Genomic DNA, 22,926 nt, shown 5'->3' with positions numbered 1-22,926 from the left:
AAATTTCATGCACTTTTGTCTAAGATTGTACGTGTGATACATCCTTAAACGCACGCCGGAGGATGGGCGATGGATTAAACGCACGCCGGAGGAAGGCCGGTGGATTAAACACACGCCGGAGGATGATCGATGGATTAAACGCACGCCGGAGGATGGCTGGTGGATGGCTGGTGGATGGCGAGGGAGCGTGAAAGCGAGGAGCGAGAGGGCGAGGGAGCGAGGGAGCGAGGGAGCGAGGGAACGTGGGATCGAGGGACCGAGGGAGCGAGGGAGCGAGGGAGCGGCCACGAATATACCGCCCGAGGAGCAGAGCGAGAAAGAGATAGTGTGAGAGGGGAAGCGAGGGAGCGATGGAGCGAGGGAGCGGCCACGAATAAACCGCCTGAGGAGCAGAGCGAGAAAGAGCGAGAGAGAGTCGCGACACGTAGCAGCAACTTTTGATTGGTTCGCATTTTCGCGGCAAAAGTACGTGAAGCAGAAAGAGAAAGAGATATAAGAGAGAAAGAGAAAGCGATATACAAGTAACATATATTCATATCGCTTTCTCTTTCTCTCTTAGGCCGGTATTTATAGTCGGTTCTTATATTTAAGACCGTCTTAGGGCCTGAGCAGAATAGCTGACTTATAATTTTAAGACAGTGTTTTATGCTTTAAATCTTTGTTTTTAGCTACGCACAATACTGTCTTGTGTCTCAAGTCTTACAATGTTGACACTTTGTACACTCGTTTAAGACTTGAGACACAAGACAGTATTGTGCGTTGCTAAAAACAAAGATTTAAAGCATAAAACACTGTCTTGAAATTATAAGTCAGCTATTCTGCTCAGACACTTAAATACAATCTTAAGATGTCATGAACCAATCACAGAGCCGTATTAGCCTCTTAAGACATTACTTAAGACGGTCTTGAAATAAGAACCGACTATGAATACCGGCCTTATTTTGCCGAAACTCAAGATGTCGCGACTCTTATTAGAGGGACTCTAATGCTGCGTTTCCACTATACGCGTCGCGCGTCGCGTCACGACGCCGCGTCATGAGTTATCCAATCAAAACGTTTCATTTTATGACGTCATTTCCGACGCGAGATCTTGCCATAAAAATGAAACGTTTTGATTGGATAACTCATGACGCGGCGTCGTGACGCGACGCGCGACGCGTATAGTGGGAACGCAGCATATCGGCAGTCGACGCGACTGCTAGCATAGCATAGATATTAGAATATAGAGATGGGACATGGCACATATTTTTCGCACAAGTGTGATTGGTTGGATCCAAAGGTAAGAACCAACCACATTCTATCGCTACTTAACAGCTGAGTGATGAGACCCAATTGACCAATTGACCGACAAAACGACACTTGTGTCGACTTGCGTCGCTCGCTGGAAAGCTCCCTATATGTATGAGGGCAACGCTCATAGCAACGACAGACACGACGGTACGTTTTCGATCGATTTGTAGGATATTTCGCGAGCACCCGGCTATATCGCGCATCGCGCTTACGTTAATTCCTTTGCGTGGCGGCGTGGTAGAAAAGAAGATCGATTTGTACTTTGTAGGATATCGCCACGCGAGAAAGAGGAAGCGAGAGAATCTTGTTTGGTGTTTGGTATTTCTACGTGTTCCGACTTTCGACTCCTTTTCGCGCGAGTGAACTTTAATCCGTCAAATCTCACTGTTGATCCGTTCTTTTTCTCGACCCTTGACGACGCGATAAAACCTAAAACCATTTCCACGACGTAGATCAACGCGGACATTCGATTTTCCAAGCTTTCGAGTGGTTCCGAGGGGTCATCACCCGCCGTGCGATTGCACGCAGCGCGACGATGCCGATTTTACCGAGGAATTTTCCAAGGAAGCGTGTCGTACGTGCGCTCAAGTCGACTTACGAATTCCGAAGCCCGTGCGAAGAGCTTCAAGGACTCCAAGAATATCGAACGCGCGCTGGGCGCGCTTAAGTGCTCGCGATTTCGATCTCTACGGTGTGAAAGAAAGAGAGAGAGAGAGAGAGACACAGAGAGAGAGAGAGAGAGAGAGAGAGACAGACAGACATGGTTACACGTGTCGAAGATGCGGTGCTGTTCCGTTACGATGCTACAACGTACCTTTCGTTCTCGTGTGCTCGAGAAACATCTGTAGTTGATTGATAATTGCAGCGGTGTACAATGTCAGCGCAGCTAAGCATGCAAGACAAGAAGGATTTGGAGAAGTTTACCAAGTACCTTGCACTGAGGGCTGCCCAGATCATAGTGCAGTCGAGGTCGGGCCAGAAAGTCAACACCACGTGCAAGCCAGACTCGTCAGCTGGCGACTGGGTAAAAGTAAAGTTTGGTCTAGTCCATACAATTTATCTGGTTTTACCCTGCTGATTTTCGTTCTGATCTATCTCGTATGTTTTTATTTTCAATATGTATATATGTATATGTATATAGGTGGATGGATGGATATAGTTGCAGTGAGTACAGTGAATACAATGCTGTCTATATCTTATAGAAATTATCTTTTAAAAAGAGCTCTCTATCGTGCAAAATATTGGATTAAACCAAATAAATTGGATGGTTTACATAGTCATTTATAATTCTACTGTTATTCGAAGGAATTTTAAATAAACGTATCTTTATCTGATGTTGTAGTTTAATCTGGCGATAAAGGAACTATCAGAGGTCTCGGCTGACGCTAAGAGAGCGTTATGTGGAGAAATAGTAAGTTCAGCTGTACCTCTATGCATAGAAATTTCTCTGAAAACAGTGGAGGGTGACAAGATGGTTTTGGAAACTTGGAGTCTCGGTGTTTTGCCGGAGCAAAGTGACCCAACTGTACGAGTAACTTATACCGTGTATAACAGAATGGGGATTTTATTAAAGTCCTTGATTTCCGTATCGAGAGTTACACCCGCTTACAAACTGAGCAGACGGCAAGGACCTGATTCTTATACCATGTGCTATCGGTTGTACATGGGTGAGCCACAGCTACATAATTTAGGTTAGTTTATCAGCCAGAAGTCGACGATTATTTTCTTATTTTTAAAAATTTATATTCAAATTTATTTACAATCACGGTAAAATGTGTCGTCTATTTTATAAAGATTATTACAAATTTTCTAATTTTCCATTACACACGTGATATATTTTAATATTTTATAACATTTATTAATTTTCTGTATAACATTTATGGTTTCTGATTAAATGTCAATTTTATAACAGGTGATAACTATAAACATGTAAGAGTAGGTCAATTGTGTACTCCAGTGGGCACTATACATCTGTCAGTCTCTTACAGAACAAAAATGACTATATCGCCCACTCACAAGGGACGAGATTCTATTATGCTTAAGAGCGATCATTTTCATTCAGACTTGAGTCCGCGTCACGCACGATATCAACAGAGGTCAGTAAATGTGAAATATTTGAAAGTACTTATATAATAAAAAAATATAGACGTATCTTAATAGTGCTTTAAATCAAATACACAGCGAGGAAACGTCAAAATCACTAAGCGACACCATTAAAGTTGGCGCATTTGTAATAAACAAGCCTGTCATTGTCAACGAAGAGGACCTTGTGATACCAGATGTACCGTTCAGTTCGTTATTAACACCCAAACAAACGTCGCCTCCTCCAATATCACTAGTGGAACCTAATACAAAGACTGCAATGGCAGCTATTACAACTGATAGCAACAATGGAAATAATGAAAGACTTAATAATGATAACGCGACTTTGAAATGCGCATCCCAAAACGGATCTAGAAGAAGTAGTTGTTCAATGACTAGTGCCAACGATGATTTTATTATGGTAGATTTGGTAATTGATGCTCTTAATCCAAACATGATATCACAATAATTTATTATATTACGTTGTACAGTTATAGTGTGAAATTTGCCTAATATTGAGAAACAATATTTCATCTGGTACTTGATAAAATTTATATATATATGTATATGCGTATATATTTGTAGGAAAAATATTTTTATTCTCATAGCTTGGGCAAATTTTACAAACGTATTTGTATATGAAACAAACTTGGAATATTGTTGCAGAAAACTCCTTTTGCCGTCACGAATACCAATAGCGATGTAGGAGCGTTTTATCGAGAGTGTCAAAGTGCTCCGCAATTGCAAGCCTTTACGGAAGAAAGGACTCTTGCGGAACAATTGGGAGATCTTACTAAACAATTGGAAACGTTTGAGACAAATATGCAACACTACGAGGACATTTTGTCATCTTTGTGTCAAACGGAAAATAATAATTAAGGCCGGACTCTGCTGATAACTGATTTAAACAAAAACACGATTTTGCATCGAACACGATTTTGGACAATTATAAATACGTTGATGGAATGTATGTCGAAAATTTTAAGAATTGGAACAAATGATCTTTTCTTCGATAACCTTAGTAAAATTGTGTTCGCTCAAAATGTTCCGCTAATCTATATATATATTGCAAAGATTTTATGTAATTATAAAACAATTAACGGAGCAAACACATTAGTTGTGATAACTGATTACTTAATATAATTTATTGCTTGTATAAAGTGTAAATTGCACTTGAATATTCCAAGACAAGGCGATAAATATAAGTTAATTATGAAGTATTCTATCAATTTTTTATTCAGTCTATTAAATCCGATTTCACTCATTTCAATGATTACAGAATCATAAAAATTCGTTTCCGATGTTTGAAATTATTGAAATTACACGTAATACAAGAGATAATTCAAAGAACAGAAATATTGAGAAAAGATTTGATCTATATATAATATATTATTATGAATCGATCTGTAACTTATATCCATTATCCGTATCCACATTACTTTCCTAAAGTAATTCATCCTTATGAATAGCATCGTCGATGAGAGAAATCAAGTGATTCGTGATTGCTAATCTACAAGAATTGTTTATTTGTTATCATACATTTTTGTCAAGTCACAAATGTTATAAAAACTGTACAGTCTTACTACGATATATATCCATGACGATGTCTTAAGAAATATACAAAGATATTATCCAAAGAAAAAGACGAGATGCTTTTGGTATAATGAATTTGCACCGTAATGAATCATCGTTAATTAATTTGATTCCTCAGTGCTGTTAACTGCTCCGAATATTCGAGGTATAACCTTTGCCAACGAAGATGGCCACCGACTACAGCCAGTACATCGCCCAAAAGTTTGTGTTTTTTTATTCCCTATATGACATTCGACATGAAAAATATTAACGTTATATAATTGAATTAAATTTATCATTTAAAGATTTATATATATATATATATATATATATATATATATATATAGGCAATATTACCAAAATAACAGGGTCCCATGTACTTTTGGAAGCTGACGCGTGACTCGGGCCCAAAAGATCGTCCAAAATTAGCCTTAGACGTTTCTCCAAACCGTCTAAAAAGATATCGGACATGTAAGAATGATATATGACTTTGTATATAAGAACGGTCGATTCATAATTAACAAATTTCAGATTTGATCCCTCGTCCTATGTATGCCCTAATATTTTATACAAGGTTGTAATCAAGTATGAGATGAATAATCCGTTTCAGAGAAACCTATATTTCATATTTTAAGAAATATATGAGAATGAAATATGCACGACGTACCTTGCGTTAATAAGAATGACACCAAAGCCATGAGCCAATGAACGTACTCTTGGGCGCTTCCAAGAGCTTTAGATGCGAGTAACTGTTGTTCTAAATAAGAAACCACGCTTGGTGCGCTATGTGGTAATCGCGGATTTGGTAAAGTATTCCCGGAGGTTCTAAGCAACCCTTCTTGTAGCGATGACAAAGGTCCCCTAGGTGCTCTACTGCCGGAAGTACTCAGTACACTGAATGACGACCATCGCCACACAGGGTCTTGACTATCACCAATTAACAGCCATGTTCCTATATACAAAAAATATAATGATGATTATATATATATATATATATATAAAAGAAAAAATAAAACGAGTTTTTACTATACCCATATCTTTATGATATATGTATGCTCGTGCATTAGTAAATGCTACATGAGGCATTCCATTATACAAAGTACACGACAATAGGGATGTTCCAGGTGCTGCTAAATGAGCAGCCGAAGTTGAAACGATCATTCTGCACGTATTTCCTATTTCCCATACGCGAACCGCGCCACAGCTCGATATCACCATCACCTATTAAATATTTTTTTTACAACTATAAATGAACATTAAACATACATAAAAGATTTGATCGGTGAATAAATTACCGCGTTTCCAACTGCATGAACCTTCGCCAAAGGTGCCGGTGGTGCTAACGGTGGTGCTGGCCGACATCCTTTCGCAGGATGAAATGTGTGAAGACTTCCGTCTTCCAAACCCAAGGCTATCACAGCCGGTGATGCGGCTAATGCCACAGCGCTATATCCTAAATAGAGATCCCATGTCGGCTCGGAATCAGTGCCTTTAAATACTTGCAAATGAGCCAAGCCCTGACTATTAGTGACAGTCACGGCATAATGACCCGCTTGTTGGGACAATGAACTGGATGGCTTCAGTGGAGGCAGTAACATCTGACCTATATTCCTGTCAGATATGAATTTAGGCTTCTTACTCGGCGAAGAATGGTGAACCTTCGGTGTCGTTTGCTCCTTGCGTTTTAATGTAAGAGAGGTGCCCGGAGTGTCGGCAGCAACTGGTTTTACGGGCGAAGTAACATTGGGTGCAACAACGTCGTTACGTTTTTCTATTACAATCGAGCTCTTTGTTTGTACTTTACTCGTGAACGTTGGTGTGCCTAAACTACTACTGATATTTGTATCTCTGAAAATTGACAAAAACGCGTTACGAGATTCAATGTCAAATTCAGACTAAAATAAACAGATAAATAAAAATGATATATTAACAACTTACGTTGTATCTGCTGGTGGTGGAATGAACATAGGAGTGATTCTTCTTTTACCATCCGAAGTTCTCGTTTCGATTTGTTTATTGATAGGTCCCTTAACCGGAGTAGTCGCAGGATTAGTGACAGGGGGAATGGTGGGAGCAGATGACACTTGAGAAGATTGATTCGATGCCGGTTGTTTCAAATTAAGAAGTTCTGGGGCTTCCATCACCATACAACCTCCTTGAACCAATGGCTTACCATACAATCGTTCATGTAGGCTACTCTATAAACACGGAGAAAAAATAATTAATTCTACAAGAGACATAAAAACAATAATAATAATACGCATATACATATATATATATATATATATATATATAGTCTGCTTACTTGCTCAGCAGGATCGAGAGGTTGTCCCAATTCCTGTTGAGTAAATTCAATAAATACAGCTGTTCCATCCCAAGAACATGCGGCGAGACGAAGACCACACGGTGACCAACTAGCATCTAACACGGAATGTGTGAACAACTCGTGAATTACGACTAAAGGTCTTTTTAAGGATGTTAACCATACAGATAGAGAACGATCTCGCGATCCTATTGCAACGCAACAATACTGTTGTGGTTTAGAGGAACCTGGCTGCTTCTTCTGCAGAATATTGCCATTAAATCTCTATAAAAAAAATATAAAGAATTATACACACGCTCATATAGATACTTGATAAAGTCTTGATAATATTAAAGAGAGAGAAAGAAAGAAATATATCTAATGCTTACGACACAAGTTACCGCCTTCCTATGTCCAACAAAATCTTTATCCTGTGTCCATCCGTCCCTTTCTATTATTTGAGCCGTAGGTCCTCCTCCGTTCATAGCATGGGCAGATACTAAATACTGACCATCTGGACTCCAAGAAAGTCTCAGCACATGAGTCGTCCCGCCACATTCGTCGAAAGGCTCAGATATTAACGCTGCTTCCGTCCAATCCGTAGTACGCCATACTCTCAACGTTTTGTCGTCGGATTGAGACGCCAAGTATTTTCCCACGGGATCCCAAGTAATCCCTTTTACGAAACCTGTATGACCCTTTAACACAGCGACCACAGCGGGAAACTTGGAAGCATCCCATACTATTACGCTGTTATCCACTGAGGCAGAAGCCAGCCATGGACTATGGGGTGCCCATGCAAGATCGAGTACATCAGCTTCGTGCGAACGCAACGTCGCGATACATCTCCAAGTTTCCACGCTAGCTTTTCCACCAAAAATACAACTCCCGCCTGATCCGGATAATCTCCAGATCATAATAAGCTTATCTACACCGCCCGACGCCAACAATCCACCGTTGCTCCATCGTACGCAATTCACACATGCTGTATGAAAGTAAAAAATATATATTATGTGTCAATAGGTTAATAATATAAACAAAATTAATCTTTACCAAGATGATTGTCCAATTGGCAAAGCATCTTTGGAACATTAGAATCTAATTCAGCAGTCTCGTCAACTACCGGTTCCATATTCCATATAACAACCCTTCCTGAATCGCCACCTAATATTCAAACATAATAATAAGTATTATTTGTATTTTATTGGCATTTCTAGTGTATTGTTCCAACTTGATATACATATATATATATATATATATATATATATATATATATATATATATATCTTTATTAAAAGATGAAATATACAATAGATGGATATACCTTGACCACCAGTGGCAAATCTCTTTCCATTGGGATGTATGTCGATAGAGAATATCGGATACCCTGGCGAAAAATATGATAAGACCTTCGTTAGATCCTTGGTTAAAAATTATAATAAATCGAGATATCGTGCAAAAACAGTAAACACAAACCATCGTGAGTAACCCAATTGGGCTTGACCAACTTCATTTTTTTCGTCGTCTGAGACTACGTAACTGTCACAACTTGATAAGCAATCTTTAAATCTTGCTACATCTTAGAACTATAATCCTCATTGATCCCCGTAAAGAACGTGTCCCCGGCACAATTTAAAAATTTGCACGAGACATAACCTTAGACTGCCGTGACTGCCGTACACAAAACATGTCGGTAGCATCAGTCGCATCGGTACTATCGGTAGCGAATAATCGAATATAGCGATCAGTAGCGATGGTATGTAAAGGCTGGTATCTGTCTTTTTCTATCATATTCTATCAAATAATCATCATGAGCCTGTTCACTGTTGTGAGTAGTTCAGTTGAATCCAATTGATATATAGAAGTCTGGATAAATCGCTACATTAATTTATTTTAATAATGGAACTTAACGGAAGACGCAAAAGGAGCAATTAAGAAACGTTAAAGCCTTGTGTACACGATACTAGAAATCGGTCCGAGTTTCGGTTTAAGCCAATCAACTTGCAGCTCTTACAGAAAAGCAGCAGTTTCATTGGCTTAAACCGAAACTCGGACCGATTTCTAGTATCGTGTACACAAGGCTTTATGCTGGGTCTACAATGCGAGTCGCAAAGTCGTGAGTCGCAAGAATTGACCAATCACAGTCGAATTTGAGGAGAATAATCGACTGTGATTGGTCAATTCTTGCGACTCACGACTTTGCGACTCGCATTGTAGACCCAGCATAACAAAGAGACCCGATCTACAATGGATGTTTTAAGTCGTAAGTCGTAAGAATTGGCCAATCACAGTTCATTATTCTTTGACCGCAAGGAGAATAATGGACTGTGATTGGTCAATTCTTACGACTTGCGACTTACAACACCCATTGTAGATCGGGTCTCTAATCGTAAGGCCGTAAGAAAATAAACCAATCACACTCGATTATTCTTCGAGCTCAAGGAGAATCCGAAAATAATCGACTGTGATTGGTCTATTTTCTTACGGCATTACGAGTTAAGGTGAAATTTCATGGGCAGTGAAAAGCAGCAGCAGATCGTACTGATTGGCTACAAAATAGAGAAGTTCTCGAGTTTCTAGAACTTCTCTATTTTATAGCCAATCAGTACGATCTGCTGCTGCTTTTCATTGCCCATGAAATTTCACCTTTATGATGTGTATTGTACAGGAGGTTCAAGCTGCTTTTTCAGAACGCGGCCAGTTCTCTATCTGTATACAATATATCTATGGCGACACTACACACAACAACAACTGGTTAAATAAAAGAGGTTAGAAGTGATTTGAGATATCTCTTTCATTGCTACGGCATGCACGATCGAAATATTAACATTTTCCAGGAGAAGAAAATCGCACTTGGAAATTATATAATTAACTGTAGCTTTGATGAAAAGTTATTTTTATTAAAATGGAGGATTCGACAAATAACAATAAGCCTGTGGAGAATGGCACCGACACGTTAACATACTCCGTTTCCTTTACCGAGTCACCCAAGAAATGCAATCTGTCTTTTTCAATTAATTTTGACTTTGATGACATTAATAGCGAGAACTCGACCGATTCCGAAAATGCAGATCTACAAATCGATATATCCGAAGTGGATAATTATGAACCGTCCAGTAAGCATAGGAGAGAAGCTGTTGAAGAAGCATCAATGCTTAATGAAATGGAAGAGGAGATTGAGAGACAACTTGACGCTAAAGCTGCCAAAACCAATTTAACTGCCACTAATGTTAAAAATATTTTGAAACACGTAATCCCCTATGAACACTTAATGACAATGGTACAAAAATGGCTTCAAGATACAGAAAACGACGTTAACATTGGTCCGAAACTCACGAGAGCTAAAGCTAAGTATGTCGTTGTCGTATTTAGATCGTTAATCTTGTTATTTGTACGGGTAATAATTATTTGCGATATATATATATATAATTCTTGCCTTGTTTTTTTTTATAGAAAATTAGCTGCTGCAAAAGTCACGATACCATGGCCCATCACTACAGCGCAAAAAAAATCCTCAGAGGTGCAAGCTTTGATTCAGGAGGAATTACCGGAAGATTCATCCGACGAAGAATATAATCCCGAACATGATAAACAGAGCGACGACGATAGAGAAGTGGAAAATACATCGAGTGATATTGAGTCACGGTTATCAGTGACAACGAATTATAAGGATATAGCTTTTTCCAAACAAATATCATCTCATATACGATATGATTCCGAAGGAATTTTTAAAATACCTGCGTATGTGAAAAATCTATATTATATTATTCGATTGTGAATGGAATTTGTATTATTTTTCATATATATATTTTTGCTCGCGTAAGATATCTCTTACCAATTTATTTTAATAATAATTAATAAATATTATTTTCAAGTATTCCACATGTTGCGACGGAAGAAGAAAGTATCGGTCAAAGAACGCGCTCTAAGCTATCTTTAAGCGAAACATCTTTGGAGGAAATAGAACAAGCATTCATACCACCTGATATAACTACCGATATGACTGACGATTGGGATTGTGAACTTGATGAAGATTGGGATAACTTTTTGAAAGAATTCACGCAACCTTTGACGCAAGAACCAGCCATAGAAGATGACCCAGAAGCAGATCCGGAGTATAACATCTTGGAAGATGAAACAGATTTGTGTATGTATTCTTATAGATTATAGAATGATGGAATTTGCATTTACCATATTTTATTTTCCTTCTCTTGACATATTCCGTATGTGAAAATTATATATTTAACTTCAACAAATATTACTAGTGGACAAGGAAGAGCTTAGGACGGATAGAGCGGTAGAAGTTCCTCGTAAGGAGCAATATGATTTAATTGCAGAATTACTTGAATTAACTCCTATGTTCTCGACGCAAGACCAAGAAGTTGAAAGTTCAAGAAAGAAGAAAGTTCTAGGTAATACAACACCACCGATCGAAAGTGACGCTACGGTAAGAAAAATTATGTCGCGTTAGAATATAAACGCGAACGCAAACTTTAAGAAACGTCGAGAGAACGCTATAGTAATTCAAGTTGGTGCTTTTTATGCTTTCAGAATTGCTCCGCGGTACATCTTTTGCCAGTACTGGCGGAATATGAACTACCAAAATTGGTGAAACCTGAACAACGTCTTCTATTAGCGACACAATTTCAGCAACATGTACAATTAATGACGCAACATTTTGTTATGACTTACATGCATCCAAAATATCATTCGCTGGCAAAATTGTGTAAAGAGAACTTGAATAGTTTAAGGTACGATGGACATATATATATCAGCGTATATCGTGTAATAAATCAGTCAAATCATGAATTCTGATGAGAAATTATTGACATTTATTAGAAATTTGAGTACTGGGCCAAATTCTGCATTTAACGCAAAGAATTTGGAAGCGGCTTTAAAATTGGTATCAACTTGGGAAAATAAGTTTAACGATACCAAGTTTTATGCAAACTTCAAAAAGAACGTAGCGAATGAAAATGCTACGATTGAAATATATCGTGCAAATAAGTGGAGACATACCGAACAATTTCTCCCTGAATTAGAGAAATTATTTGTCGAAAGCAAGGCTCTTATATATCCACAACTTCTACCGTGGATACCTTTTAGAAATGCTAAATACGCAAAATACACAAAATCCGCATATTTGAAATCGGAAGAAACGTAAGTATAGTCAAATTTTTGTACATATAAAACATTTTATTTTATTCTATTTCAATATGACTTTTCCAGTTTAATTGCACTGGGCATAGAACAGTTCTTACCATTCGTTATGTCTAAATCAAAAAAGTTTCATACAAAGAAAATGCAATTATTTGATGCAGCTCAACTTATTAGTTATTATCTGCTACCGTGCAGAGATGCGAAAGGAATATTTAATCATATTAACAAACAACGCTTTTCCAAAGATGAAAATCCAATCAAGGTATTGAATATTTGCGTTGAATGTTATGAGATTTATATCGCAAATATAATTAAATGAAATTTATTGCAGCATTATTTTGAAAAAGGTTACGCTCCTAGAATAATACATTATATAATGCTTGAAAGTAAACTGAAAGCTCCAAAAGATCAACCGATAGAACTTTTACCTCCAAGATGGCAAATGTATTTTGTAAGTATAACAATTATAATATTGCTTATATATTTAATTGAAGAAAGCTATAATTTATTTGACATGTAATACTTCACTTATATACATTACGTTACATTACATTACATGCACAACACAGCTGTAACAGCTTAATGACTTAATGTAAAAAAAATGATTACACATTAATTTCTTATTTATTATTACAGCAAAAAAAGCACAAAAATAATTTGACAAAAAGTAAATGTATATTTGATTCTTACGATAACTTCTCACTTGAAAAAGAAGGGATTGATATAAATGCAATAATAAAGTCTTATCCTAGTATCCCTAATAATCATCTTTTACGAAATCCAGTTGTAAATATGTTACCAAAAATATTACCTGCAACTTCAAATCCTAAAACTTCATCTAAAATTGATAATTCTAATAAACAAAGTCCTAAATTCGATGATAGCGGCGATAAAAAAGTATTCGATAATGATATACGAAATACGGAGGTGCATAAAAGGAAAACGACAGTGTATAAAGCGCGTGCAAATTTTTGCTCCTTAAAAGCGAATACTTCAGATGTAAAGCCAATGCAAACAGATAAATCACTAGATAAAAATCATACAAAATTAAATACCGTTTCAACTAGAAGCTCAAAAATATCCAAGGAATCACCACAGATATCGTCGGAATTACCACAAATACGAAAGACCACCCCACGATTAGCGAAAACAAAAAGCGCCCAAAATATGAAATTGATGGCCCAAGCTTTAGGTTCAAAGAATTCATCTAATTGCGGTACTATAAAATCTAAAGAAAAAGATACCACAGATAAGAATATTGATGAACCGTGCTCCACGTCAAAAGTTGTGAGTTCTATTTTGCCTTGAAATGACATATCGAGTAATATCTATCTAAATGTGTGTTTTTTTCTTTCCACATAGGATAACGAGGAAGAAATAGCGGAATTAATGTTAGCGAGTAGCACGATAATAAAAGATCCCATAAGTAGGAAAAAGGCTAAACAAACTAGAGAATTAGAAATTATTAAAAGATTATTAAAATCTGAGAATCCATTGACCGAAGAAGAACGCGAAGCAAGTAAGTTACGTTAGTTAGTTGAGGTGATTGTGTAATAAAATGAAATTTATCCGTTATTTTTAAAATAATTTTTTTTTATCCATGTCTGTTTTTATAGAATTTGCAGCGTCGTATCTTCAGAAACTGCACTTGATATTAGAATCCAATAATCCAGAAACATTTAAAGCTGTGATAAAGTTATATTTGGATTATAGTGAAAAATTAGAAAGTATTAACCACCCTGTTATTGACGCGTCCATAACTGATGAGTCCAAGGAAATTTCAGCAAGTAAACAGATGTTACAAGATAGTGCGATTAAAAAAGATATACTAACGGTCCAACTGTATCGAGAGGTCTGTAAAAAATTACAAGATTATCCAGAAATATGTACGGACTTTTTATTATTTTTAAAACCGCATCAAGCTGCAATGATTGGTAAATCTATAGAATATATCATGTTACAAAAAATGAATGATTTTGTCCATGTTGCACAAATATATTTTGCTAAGCAACCATCTCGAATAGCAAAGATGATGCAGGCAATTACACAACTTTCGTCAGATCCACATATGACTTTAGAAAACATTTACTCCGTTATGAGTTCTGTTTTTAAAGGTCACCCACTCGTTATGGATATGTTCTTGCAAGTTCTACCTACTGCAAAACCTCCTGAAAGGTAATAGCTTTATGTAAATAAAAAGTAAATATTGCAGATATTACATATTGTTAATTGTATAACAATGCTTTAGGCAAAATCTCTAATGTATAAAACAAGAAAAAAGTCATGTAATCGTTTAGGCTTTATTCTGTGATTTGCAATATATATATGAAGAAAATATCTAAGAAATATGTATATGTACATAATTGAGAATTATCTCACATACAAGATGCATCATACACAATTTCCTATATATAATCTATTTATTATCTATTTATATCATTTATAGATTAAGAAACCTCAATTGTTATAGAATTGTATTTGATATTTTTACCAGTTTACTTGCACCTCATATGTTTGAAAACATGACATGTCCGCTAGGACCTTATGATAAAAATACAACTTACACTGAAAACGCATCAGAGCTATACGAGAATATAGAATTACCGACAGCAACGTATCAGGAAGATCCATATGGCGGGGAGAATTGTAAATGTGACTGCCATAATACTGACGAAGCAAATCTGAAAAATAATTCTGATCATTGTGTTGCCTGTGGCACGCGGGTATGTATTATTATATGACAATATTTAATTACTTTGACTGTTGTATCTGTCTTCCTTATTCGAGATGTTCAATTCAATTCATTTGTATTCATTTTCTCTTTCTTAAAACAGTTTCTCAATGGAAGAATTTATCTTCAAACACCTGAAGGATTACGACCTGCAAAGATTACATTTCCCGGAGAGGATCGGGAGAAATTAGAAAATATAGCGCGTATATCATTAAAAATTGCTGATAAAGCCATTCCACCAATCTCATCTAAAAAACGACGGAAGTCATCGAAGAACGATACTAGTCACGAGGATATTTGTCAGAAACAATGCGCTACGAAGCAATACTCGCCGTTAAAAGATAACGAAGATAACGAAAAGGCATTAGCAAAATCTAAAAGAAATGCTAAATTTACTACACTCAAAGCGGATCAAAGAAAAATTTTAAAAAGAATCGGCACTGTAGATCACGCAATCGCAGATAAAAGAATGCGTATATCTCAATGTAAGAATAAACGAGAAAAAAAGAATGAAGAAAACGACGCTTCGTTAGAACAAAACGAGCTTAATCTTATAAAGCTAGACAAAACGAGTGAATTTACGGAAACGGAAACTAATAGTTGTACGCAATTATCCATGCAAGATAATTCTTTAAGTACCGAAGTAATTACAAAAATGCAGATTTCCTCAAATATAAGCAACAATACTGGTTGTAATTCAAGTAAGTATCATGTAAATTATATTACCCTTACAATTTATGAATAATGGAAGAAATATAGTATAACTCGAGCGATATACTTTTTAAAATTTCAATAGGTACGAAAAATGTAGGGACAATGGTTACAACAATGGCACTGGAAAATAATACGCGATCGAAATCTGATTTAATAATTAACAACGAACCATGGACACGTCGGGAAGATATGATTTTACTACAAAGTATCAAAAAGGAATATTCTGAAAATTCATTCCTATTGATCAGTGAAAAATTAGAAAATCGTACCGTCGATCAAGTAATAGCTTTTTTACCTTTATAATTCGACAATTATATGAATTTTTCACACACACACACACACACACATCTATATATATAATAATAATAATTAAATTTTTTATTGTAGGTGAAAGAGAGATGCCAAACTCTGCTTTCTTTACTGCAGAAAATGATGTAAATTATATGTATATAAGTTATAGATTTGTAATTTTATATTATAATAAAAAATATAACGGGAATTGATTAGCAGATCTTATGTGCGTTAATGTATATACATAAAATTTGTTACTTGCACTGATATTTTCTGCATATATAATGATTTAATAAAGATGATGTATATTTGTCCGCTAAAAAGAGAGAGAGGGAGCGCGCGCGTAAGAATAAATTGAGTACAGAGAGTGCAAAAAATCCGAGTGTAAAGAGTGCAAATAAAGCTCCTTTCGTTTATAGTCGTGATTAGACTGATTAGTCATTCGTAAAGTTCTTTTCTCTAGCACTGGACTGCAGAATTTATAAAAATTACTTTGAAATTGTTAGAAACGTAAATGTCTATTCGCCTGACATATATGATTACAGCATGAGAAAGAGAGATTTGTATTAAGTAATTTTAACCTTACTTAACCTAAAATTGCAGTACTGTTTTATACCTACGCTATATAGCCCAAAGGTGGGGCTGAAGGCGTCTATGGCTGCGGTCCACTTGCTACGCTTGACGCTACAAATGCTTCGAAGCATTCCTCTTCTCTTTTCTTTCAATGAAGAAAGAAGGAGAAGAAGAACGCTCCAAAGCATTTGTAGCGTCAAGTGGACCGCAGCCTATAACTCCACCCGGAGTTAATAACCTCAAAAAAAAAAAAAAAAATACTGTTTTATACATGCGTTACTTAAGTGAAATAAATGTCGTACGATTCGACGTCAGCCCGAAAAATCACAAAGTCTAGTGTGGTATGTAATTTGCTATAGCAACTGTATCAATATTCTAAATTACATAGTCAAGTGCTACAATCGATTTTTTTTTTAGGATAAGGCTATAAAACTCTTAATGAAACATAATGTGGAAGGAAAAAGACGAAGAAGCGTGGAACAAGTCACAAACGATCATAAAGTTGCCCATTATTGTAAGAGGTTCAACGGCGATAAAACAAGTAGGACGTCAGTTGTAGGATTTTCAAAGAGTTTGGCATTGTTAGAGATGCAATCTTATATCGCCCGTCAAGATTGGAAGCATGCATTAAATTTATTTCCTAGGCTTCTCGAATGTCCCGTCGAATTGGAGCCTTTAATATGGAGATATGCATTTATAATTTTATTGCATACGAACGATTCGTCACATCTCCATCGATTCTTCGAACAATGCATTGGTAGTCGGAGTTCAAATAATAGCGCTTTGTTAGAAAAGTTATTGTTATTACCTCTAAAAGATGATAATTGATTTCAAAGTAGTCTCTTACGTTATGTTGGCATATTCATGTTAAGTCAATATACAGTATTTGTTAGATACAAATCTTTGTACAATGATTGTATTACATCTGATCTGATTATACTACGTACGTGCCAAACTGCACGTTCCTTGTACATTTTTTGTACATTCCTTAATAATACATGAATTATTTTATACATAATTATATTTATACATAAACATTTTGAATAGAAAAGCAATTCATGAAATTACTACTCCAAGTATTTTATACAGTCAGATATTTTTATGATAATCTCACACTTTTCATTCATTCTTATCAATTATTTCTATCTGTAACTCGTCGGATGTCGACCAGTTATCTTTTGATTATTTGTTTAAACAGTCAATACACTAGCATCAATACTTCAGAATCTTTAGACAAATATTTTAATTTCCGCGATTTTCAAAAGGACATTACTGAAAATAATATACAAATCGATATAGAAGAAAATGCCATTTACGGTCCGAGCCGCCGCCTTGGTAGCTTAATAATAATTGTGTATTTCCAGATACACACATTTCCAACCTAGTAAACTGTGCGCCGATTGTTTGTCGGCTTTAAAATACATCTTCCGTTGGAATAGTGAAATTCTCCTCCCCCCCACTCCCTAGTTAAATCGGTAATCGATTTAACTTTAATGTTAATAAGCATTCTATTTAAATTGTAAAGAATTTTATTGATAAGCTACCAAGATCCGGCTCGGACCGTAAATGGCATTTTCTTCTATATTGATTTGTATATCGTGACCCGTCGTGTTTCTCTTAATATTGAAAATAATATATATATATTTCTGATATTACCAGTATGATTGTTAGTAGTACTTTTGTACATATGAACGCACTAGCTAAACCAAACCGAGCCATAATCACTTGGAAAAATGTTCAAAATGATAAGTAATAACTTGTTAATATTCTAGTAAAATGTCTTATTAAGGACGTTCTCCCCGTCCTTCGTACTAGAGAAAATCGATTTTCTTAGGATTTTCTTGAAACTGTGAATATACGTTAATTTAGGTGTGCTTTATGCGTGGTATAAATTTCAGTACCTCTTCCGGTATAAAAAATAAAGATACTGAGCCTCAAAGTTTTAACTTTTACTAATGAAAAGGTCCGTCCAGGCCAAACGGTAAGAGATACGAGGTTGGCCAAAAGGACCAAAGTTGCTCCTCTCGTCGAGTTCTATAAGGAAAAAATGCCAAAATTAAAAAAAAATTAAATTGAAATTTTTTTGGTAAAAATTGAAACTTTGAGGCTCAGTATCTTAATTTTTTATACCGGAAGAGGTACTGAAATTTATACCACGCATAAAGCACACCTAAATTAACGTATATTCACAGTTTCAAGAAAATCCTAAGAAAATCGATTTTCTCTAGTATGTGTCTAGTATAAGGACCGTAGAACGTCCTTAAATGAAATATTGATCACTAAAATTAATCTCGATTAGAGAAATTGTATCACTATATTATTCGCTTTTTCGCAATCTATTAAATTATTAAAAAATTTAATTACATTCTCCCTATAATAGCTATATTTTTAACAAGTAATTTTGAATAATTGGAATAATTTCCCGTCTATTGAATTAACAGTACTTGTTGATTTGATTTGATCAACGCTACGAAATTATACACTTAATACTATTATTGTTCCAGAATGAGATAACAGTAATGGAACATAAGGCAATAAAATCCATATGCCAAACATTAACAAACTTATTACCATCGTTACTTCGATATGTCAATATACGATATTTTTTTACCTTCATGATATAACGATCTGATAACACATGAATGTTGATGATGATGCTGATGATGATAATTAAACTTATAATATACATGACAGGTTGGTGCAGCAACTGCAGTAATAAATAGATGAATGAAAGAAAGCACGGTAAGATGAACGCTGGTCAGTCAAGGGGTAAATGAACACGTGAATCGCTAGCTGCTAATTTAACGAGTGTCTTCTTCACCCTAAGAATGGGCAGCCTGGCCGCTGGTTTCCCATGCCAGCACTCGCGCATTAGCTTTCCCATTCCAGCCAACGTCTGCGAAAGTACTTAACTCAATTATTCATGCTAATGTAATATTAGCGATAAACAATTCGAATTTAATCTAATTGTCTAAAAATGTGTCTTTTCCGCTCTGATAAAAGTAATACCGAGATAAAAATAATTTACCGGGTCAGAATGCCACCTATTGGGAAGCGGTGGCCTTCGCTGGTCAAACGAGACCAATTTACGCATTTCTTCTATGGAGGGTTCTTGATTACTGCTCGGCAACCATTCGCTGTACGGCAACGCGTATTCTAAGGCTACGCCATTACTTATACATCTGCGACAGACTTCCCATAGTATCAGTCCTAGACTGTAGATATCGGCTTGTCTAAAGCTCTCTAAACATTCGACGTTTACTCTGAAAATGCGGAATAAGCATCATTGAGATTTAGCCAATTTGTATGAATTTAAAGGAAGCGCAAAGTTTACTAACGTTTGTTCAAGAATTTCAGGACTCGTATAGCGTTTCGTTCCTTGCCGTAAGTCGACTCTGTCCGCTATAAGACGATCTTGCGTAGCTGCTAACGCGAAATCGGCAATTACGCAACCACCATTGGTTTTGACCAAGATATTCTTCGATTTGAGATTACGATGGGCCATAGCTGGCTTTCCTTTAGTACCATGAATCTCCGTATGCAAATAAAGTAAACCGTTGGCGATACTCAGACAAATATTGAGCGTTTGATGAGGTGTCAATGGATGTGGCGACCGATTGAGATGATCGAAGAGCGAGCCGAGAGGATGATACTGCATCACCAACCAGAGTTGGGTACAACTGGCTCTGCTGGTCATATCGCTACCGATATATCCTAGAATATTGTCGTGTCTGGACGGTAACAGTTGAGAGTAAACCTCGGTCTCTCGAGCCCATGCGGCTTCGTCTCGCGAGAAATAAATTTTTACAGCTACATTTTCGCCGTGCCAAACTCCTCTCCACACTTCTCCACCGAATCCTCCACTGCTACCATTACCGAGACACTCTACTAAAGCTACTTGCTTAGCTAAAGTTCTTTGTACTAACAAGGGTAATCCAGAACCAGAACCACTGGTCAAACTTCGGCCATCTAAGTACTCCTACAAAATACAGTTGGCACTAATTGATTAATGCACTTGTATTGCTTATTACGTAATAAATATAAGGACAGGGTAATACGTACTTTAAGCGTACTGTCACCGGCAGCCGTTGCTCTAAGCTCGTGTGGATGATTAGTGGCGGATGATGCGGGCGAGGAAAACGAGAAATGCAACATGGAAGGCTCAATTTCGGAATCTAAAATAAGTTTATTTCGACGTGGGGCCATCGGTCGTTTCCTTCGTATTCGATGCGCCAATAGACCGAGTACGATTCCTCCAACAACGAGCAATCCGACCAGTGGTCCAAGAATCGCAAATGTTAATTTTATTGCGTAATATTCCTTGTCAGCATCTAAAAGCGATATTCAAGAGTGTAAAAATCACTTTTAACAAACTATATCGTATTAATGCCATTTAGTTTTACACAACTTTACATGAATCTTTCACACGCGCGCGCGCGCGCACACACACACACACACACACACACACACACACACACACACACACACACACACACACACATATTTTTCCTTTTCAAAGTTAATTATTGAATATTTTATTAATTATCTCACTAGTTGAATAATCTTCCAACTTGGGATATGGTCCAACGTTACAAAAGTCTGCTTGACAACATTCCACAGAGAATTGAGCACCACCCGACAGCCCTCTAATATTCCTTCTTTTATGTTGATCCAGATTTTGGGCATTTTCTTTATTACACATCAATAATTTATGCTCCTCTGATTTATAGCAGCCCCGGCTAACGTACTCTGTACCATCGGCTTCTCTCACCCTGGATTTCCAACACTGAAAGTAAAAAAAAAAAGAATACTCGTTTGAACAAAAAGGAATATAAATCTGAGAAAACTAGGCAGAATAATATAAAAGCATTTTTACAATAATTGCATCGGTGCAGACATTAGATGGCGAACAATCGGAATCTTCACATATATGGCATTTAAAACGTTTTTGGCCAATTGTATTGAAACTGAGACTATGATCGGAAGGTTCAGGTGGATCCGATTTCTCATTCTCAAAAGAAATATCTTGGTCTTGCAAGGCAATATCTCGTCCACCTGGAAAATTTATTAAATAGCATAAAAACAGTACAAATAGAATCCAAAATATGTCTGATGGAAATAATTGTTTAGCACGATGCAACTACACCACAAAAATAATTGTACGATGGAAATTGTTGGAAAATATTGCAAAAGAATTGTGAGTTTGAGGACACGCCGTATATCGTATAGAGTTTGATTTTATATATATACTTTTATATATACTTGAATATCATAAAGAGACGAGGACTTTTAAGAATCATAACCAGAGTTAGGCGACACAGACAAGCGGAACTCGGTAAAGTTATACACGTTACGTGTTACGTGTCGAATATCGCTCGTAAATTGGCGACAGTTTATCTTCATACCTGAACATAATCCGAATGTCAACAAGAGTATGAAATGCGTGATAAATATAGCATCCGCCATTTCTATGCGCGTCAAGTCAAAACACTGGACTGACTGGACTACTCGATTGAAAGCGAAATTACATTAAAATAAAGATCTCGCGACTCGCGACCTCCGTGCCGCACTCGTCATCCTCGTAGTTCTCTCTCTCTCTCTCTCTCTCTCTCTCTCTCTCTCTCTCTCTCTCTCTCTCTCTCTCTCTCTCTCTCTCTCTCTCTCTCTCTCTCTTTCGATAAAACTCGATAAAATGTTCTCAAGCGTGGAAACGCATGAATTTGTCATTCATTCGTGGAGTAACGAGAGCGTTCGCTTTATTTACGTTCGACACATAATTTTCGGAGCATCGATGTACTCGAGATTCGAGAGCTTGTATCATCGCACGGCAGAGACAGAGCCTCTTCTAGTCTTCTCTTCTCGCGTGCTCCTTCGATGTTCTCTGAGAGAAAAGAGTGAATCTAGCTAGCGTTCCATTTTATATCGTCTAATCTGTAATTTCGTTATTTGTCCCTTAAACTTATGCTTAATCTCTCACATATATATCGAACACAAGTGTTAAAATGTCTGACACACAATTTTCAGTCATGACGCACGAATATTTAGACACGACACACGATACATGAGGCCGACGAGAACGATCCAGACTATCCGGATTGGTGATTGAAGATTGCAAGAGGTAAGGATTGGACCAATCGAGATAAAGCGGACTGATGTTACGGTTGTCCGATTGGTCGACTTTTAACTTTACGGTCGTCCGGCAGCGATTAAG

General features: G+C 36.7%; 5 protein-coding genes across 10 annotated transcripts; 3 read left to right on the top strand and 2 right to left on the bottom strand.

Annotated features, from left to right (window-relative positions):
* Positions 1 to 1,398: 1,398 nt before the first annotated feature.
* Atg13 (Autophagy-related 13) lies at positions 1,399 to 4,592 on the top strand. 5 transcript variants are annotated; one of them, XM_071711095.1, is made up of 5 exons: positions 1,399 to 2,320; positions 2,633 to 2,981; positions 3,203 to 3,386; positions 3,451 to 3,793; positions 4,039 to 4,592. In XM_071711095.1, exons 1-5 carry the CDS (start codon positions 2,165 to 2,167, stop codon positions 4,249 to 4,251), a joined length of 1,245 nt encoding a protein of 414 aa, XP_071567196.1. In that variant the 5' UTR covers positions 1,399 to 2,164; the 3' UTR covers positions 4,252 to 4,592. The 5 variants fall into 5 exon arrangements, with proteins under 5 accessions (XP_071567196.1, XP_071567194.1, XP_071567195.1 ...); XM_071711093.1 differs by having other exon boundaries at positions 1,400 to 2,320; positions 3,451 to 3,802; XM_071711094.1 differs by having other exon boundaries at positions 1,401 to 2,314; positions 3,451 to 3,802.
* A 282-nt stretch (positions 4,593 to 4,874) lies between these two features.
* Hira (histone cell cycle regulator-like protein) lies at positions 4,875 to 9,153 on the bottom strand. Its single transcript, XM_071711092.1, has 11 exons — positions 8,723 to 9,153; positions 8,571 to 8,633; positions 8,300 to 8,410; positions 7,636 to 8,231; positions 7,250 to 7,531; positions 6,883 to 7,142; positions 6,240 to 6,792; positions 5,976 to 6,165; positions 5,612 to 5,896; positions 5,302 to 5,396; positions 4,875 to 5,185 (listed from the first exon to the last, which is right to left on the bottom strand). Exons 1-11 carry the CDS (start codon positions 8,757 to 8,759, stop codon positions 5,063 to 5,065), a joined length of 2,595 nt encoding a protein of 864 aa, XP_071567193.1. The 5' UTR covers positions 8,760 to 9,153; the 3' UTR covers positions 4,875 to 5,062.
* Positions 9,154 to 9,946: 793 nt separating this feature from the next.
* Mute (muscle wasted) lies at positions 9,947 to 16,350 on the top strand. Its single transcript, XM_071711087.1, has 16 exons — positions 9,947 to 10,014; positions 10,084 to 10,597; positions 10,700 to 10,987; positions 11,122 to 11,393; positions 11,512 to 11,693; positions 11,798 to 11,997; positions 12,086 to 12,406; positions 12,476 to 12,668; positions 12,738 to 12,857; positions 13,043 to 13,693; positions 13,769 to 13,925; positions 14,023 to 14,581; positions 14,901 to 15,129; positions 15,241 to 15,838; positions 15,934 to 16,130; positions 16,239 to 16,350. The coding sequence occupies exons 2-16, from the start codon at positions 10,152 to 10,154 to the stop codon at positions 16,287 to 16,289; spliced, it is 4,464 nt and encodes a 1,487-aa protein (XP_071567188.1). The 5' UTR covers positions 9,947 to 10,014; positions 10,084 to 10,151; the 3' UTR covers positions 16,290 to 16,350.
* A 116-nt stretch (positions 16,351 to 16,466) lies between these two features.
* LOC139775248 (uncharacterized) lies at positions 16,467 to 17,686 on the top strand. Its single transcript, XM_071711091.1, has 3 exons — positions 16,467 to 16,652; positions 16,746 to 17,056; positions 17,133 to 17,686. The coding sequence occupies exons 2-3, from the start codon at positions 17,009 to 17,011 to the stop codon at positions 17,541 to 17,543; spliced, it is 459 nt and encodes a 152-aa protein (XP_071567192.1). The 5' UTR covers positions 16,467 to 16,652; positions 16,746 to 17,008; the 3' UTR covers positions 17,544 to 17,686.
* On the bottom strand, positions 17,564 to 22,751 carry Sax (type I BMP receptor saxophone). Of its 2 annotated transcripts, none has more exons than XM_071711089.1 (7): positions 22,480 to 22,751; positions 21,592 to 21,770; positions 21,267 to 21,501; positions 20,778 to 21,046; positions 20,054 to 20,694; positions 19,744 to 19,978; positions 17,564 to 19,611 (listed from the first exon to the last, which is right to left on the bottom strand). In XM_071711089.1, exons 1-7 carry the CDS (start codon positions 22,502 to 22,504, stop codon positions 19,474 to 19,476), a joined length of 1,722 nt encoding a protein of 573 aa, XP_071567190.1. In that variant the 5' UTR covers positions 22,505 to 22,751; the 3' UTR covers positions 17,564 to 19,473. The 2 variants fall into 2 exon arrangements, with proteins under 2 accessions (XP_071567190.1, XP_071567189.1); XM_071711088.1 differs by having other exon boundaries at positions 22,121 to 22,750.
* Between the last annotated feature and the right edge of the window lie 175 nt (positions 22,752 to 22,926).

Source organism: Temnothorax nylanderi, unplaced genomic scaffold (assembly GCF_030848795.1).
Source record: "Temnothorax nylanderi isolate EJ_2023f unplaced genomic scaffold, tnyl_v1.0 TNYL_tig0094_pilon, whole genome shotgun sequence".
Classification (NCBI taxonomy): domain Eukaryota; kingdom Metazoa; phylum Arthropoda; class Insecta; order Hymenoptera; family Formicidae; genus Temnothorax; species Temnothorax nylanderi.
Note: the sequence above shows the minus strand (reverse complement) of the source record. Positions and strands in the feature narration are given on the sequence as shown.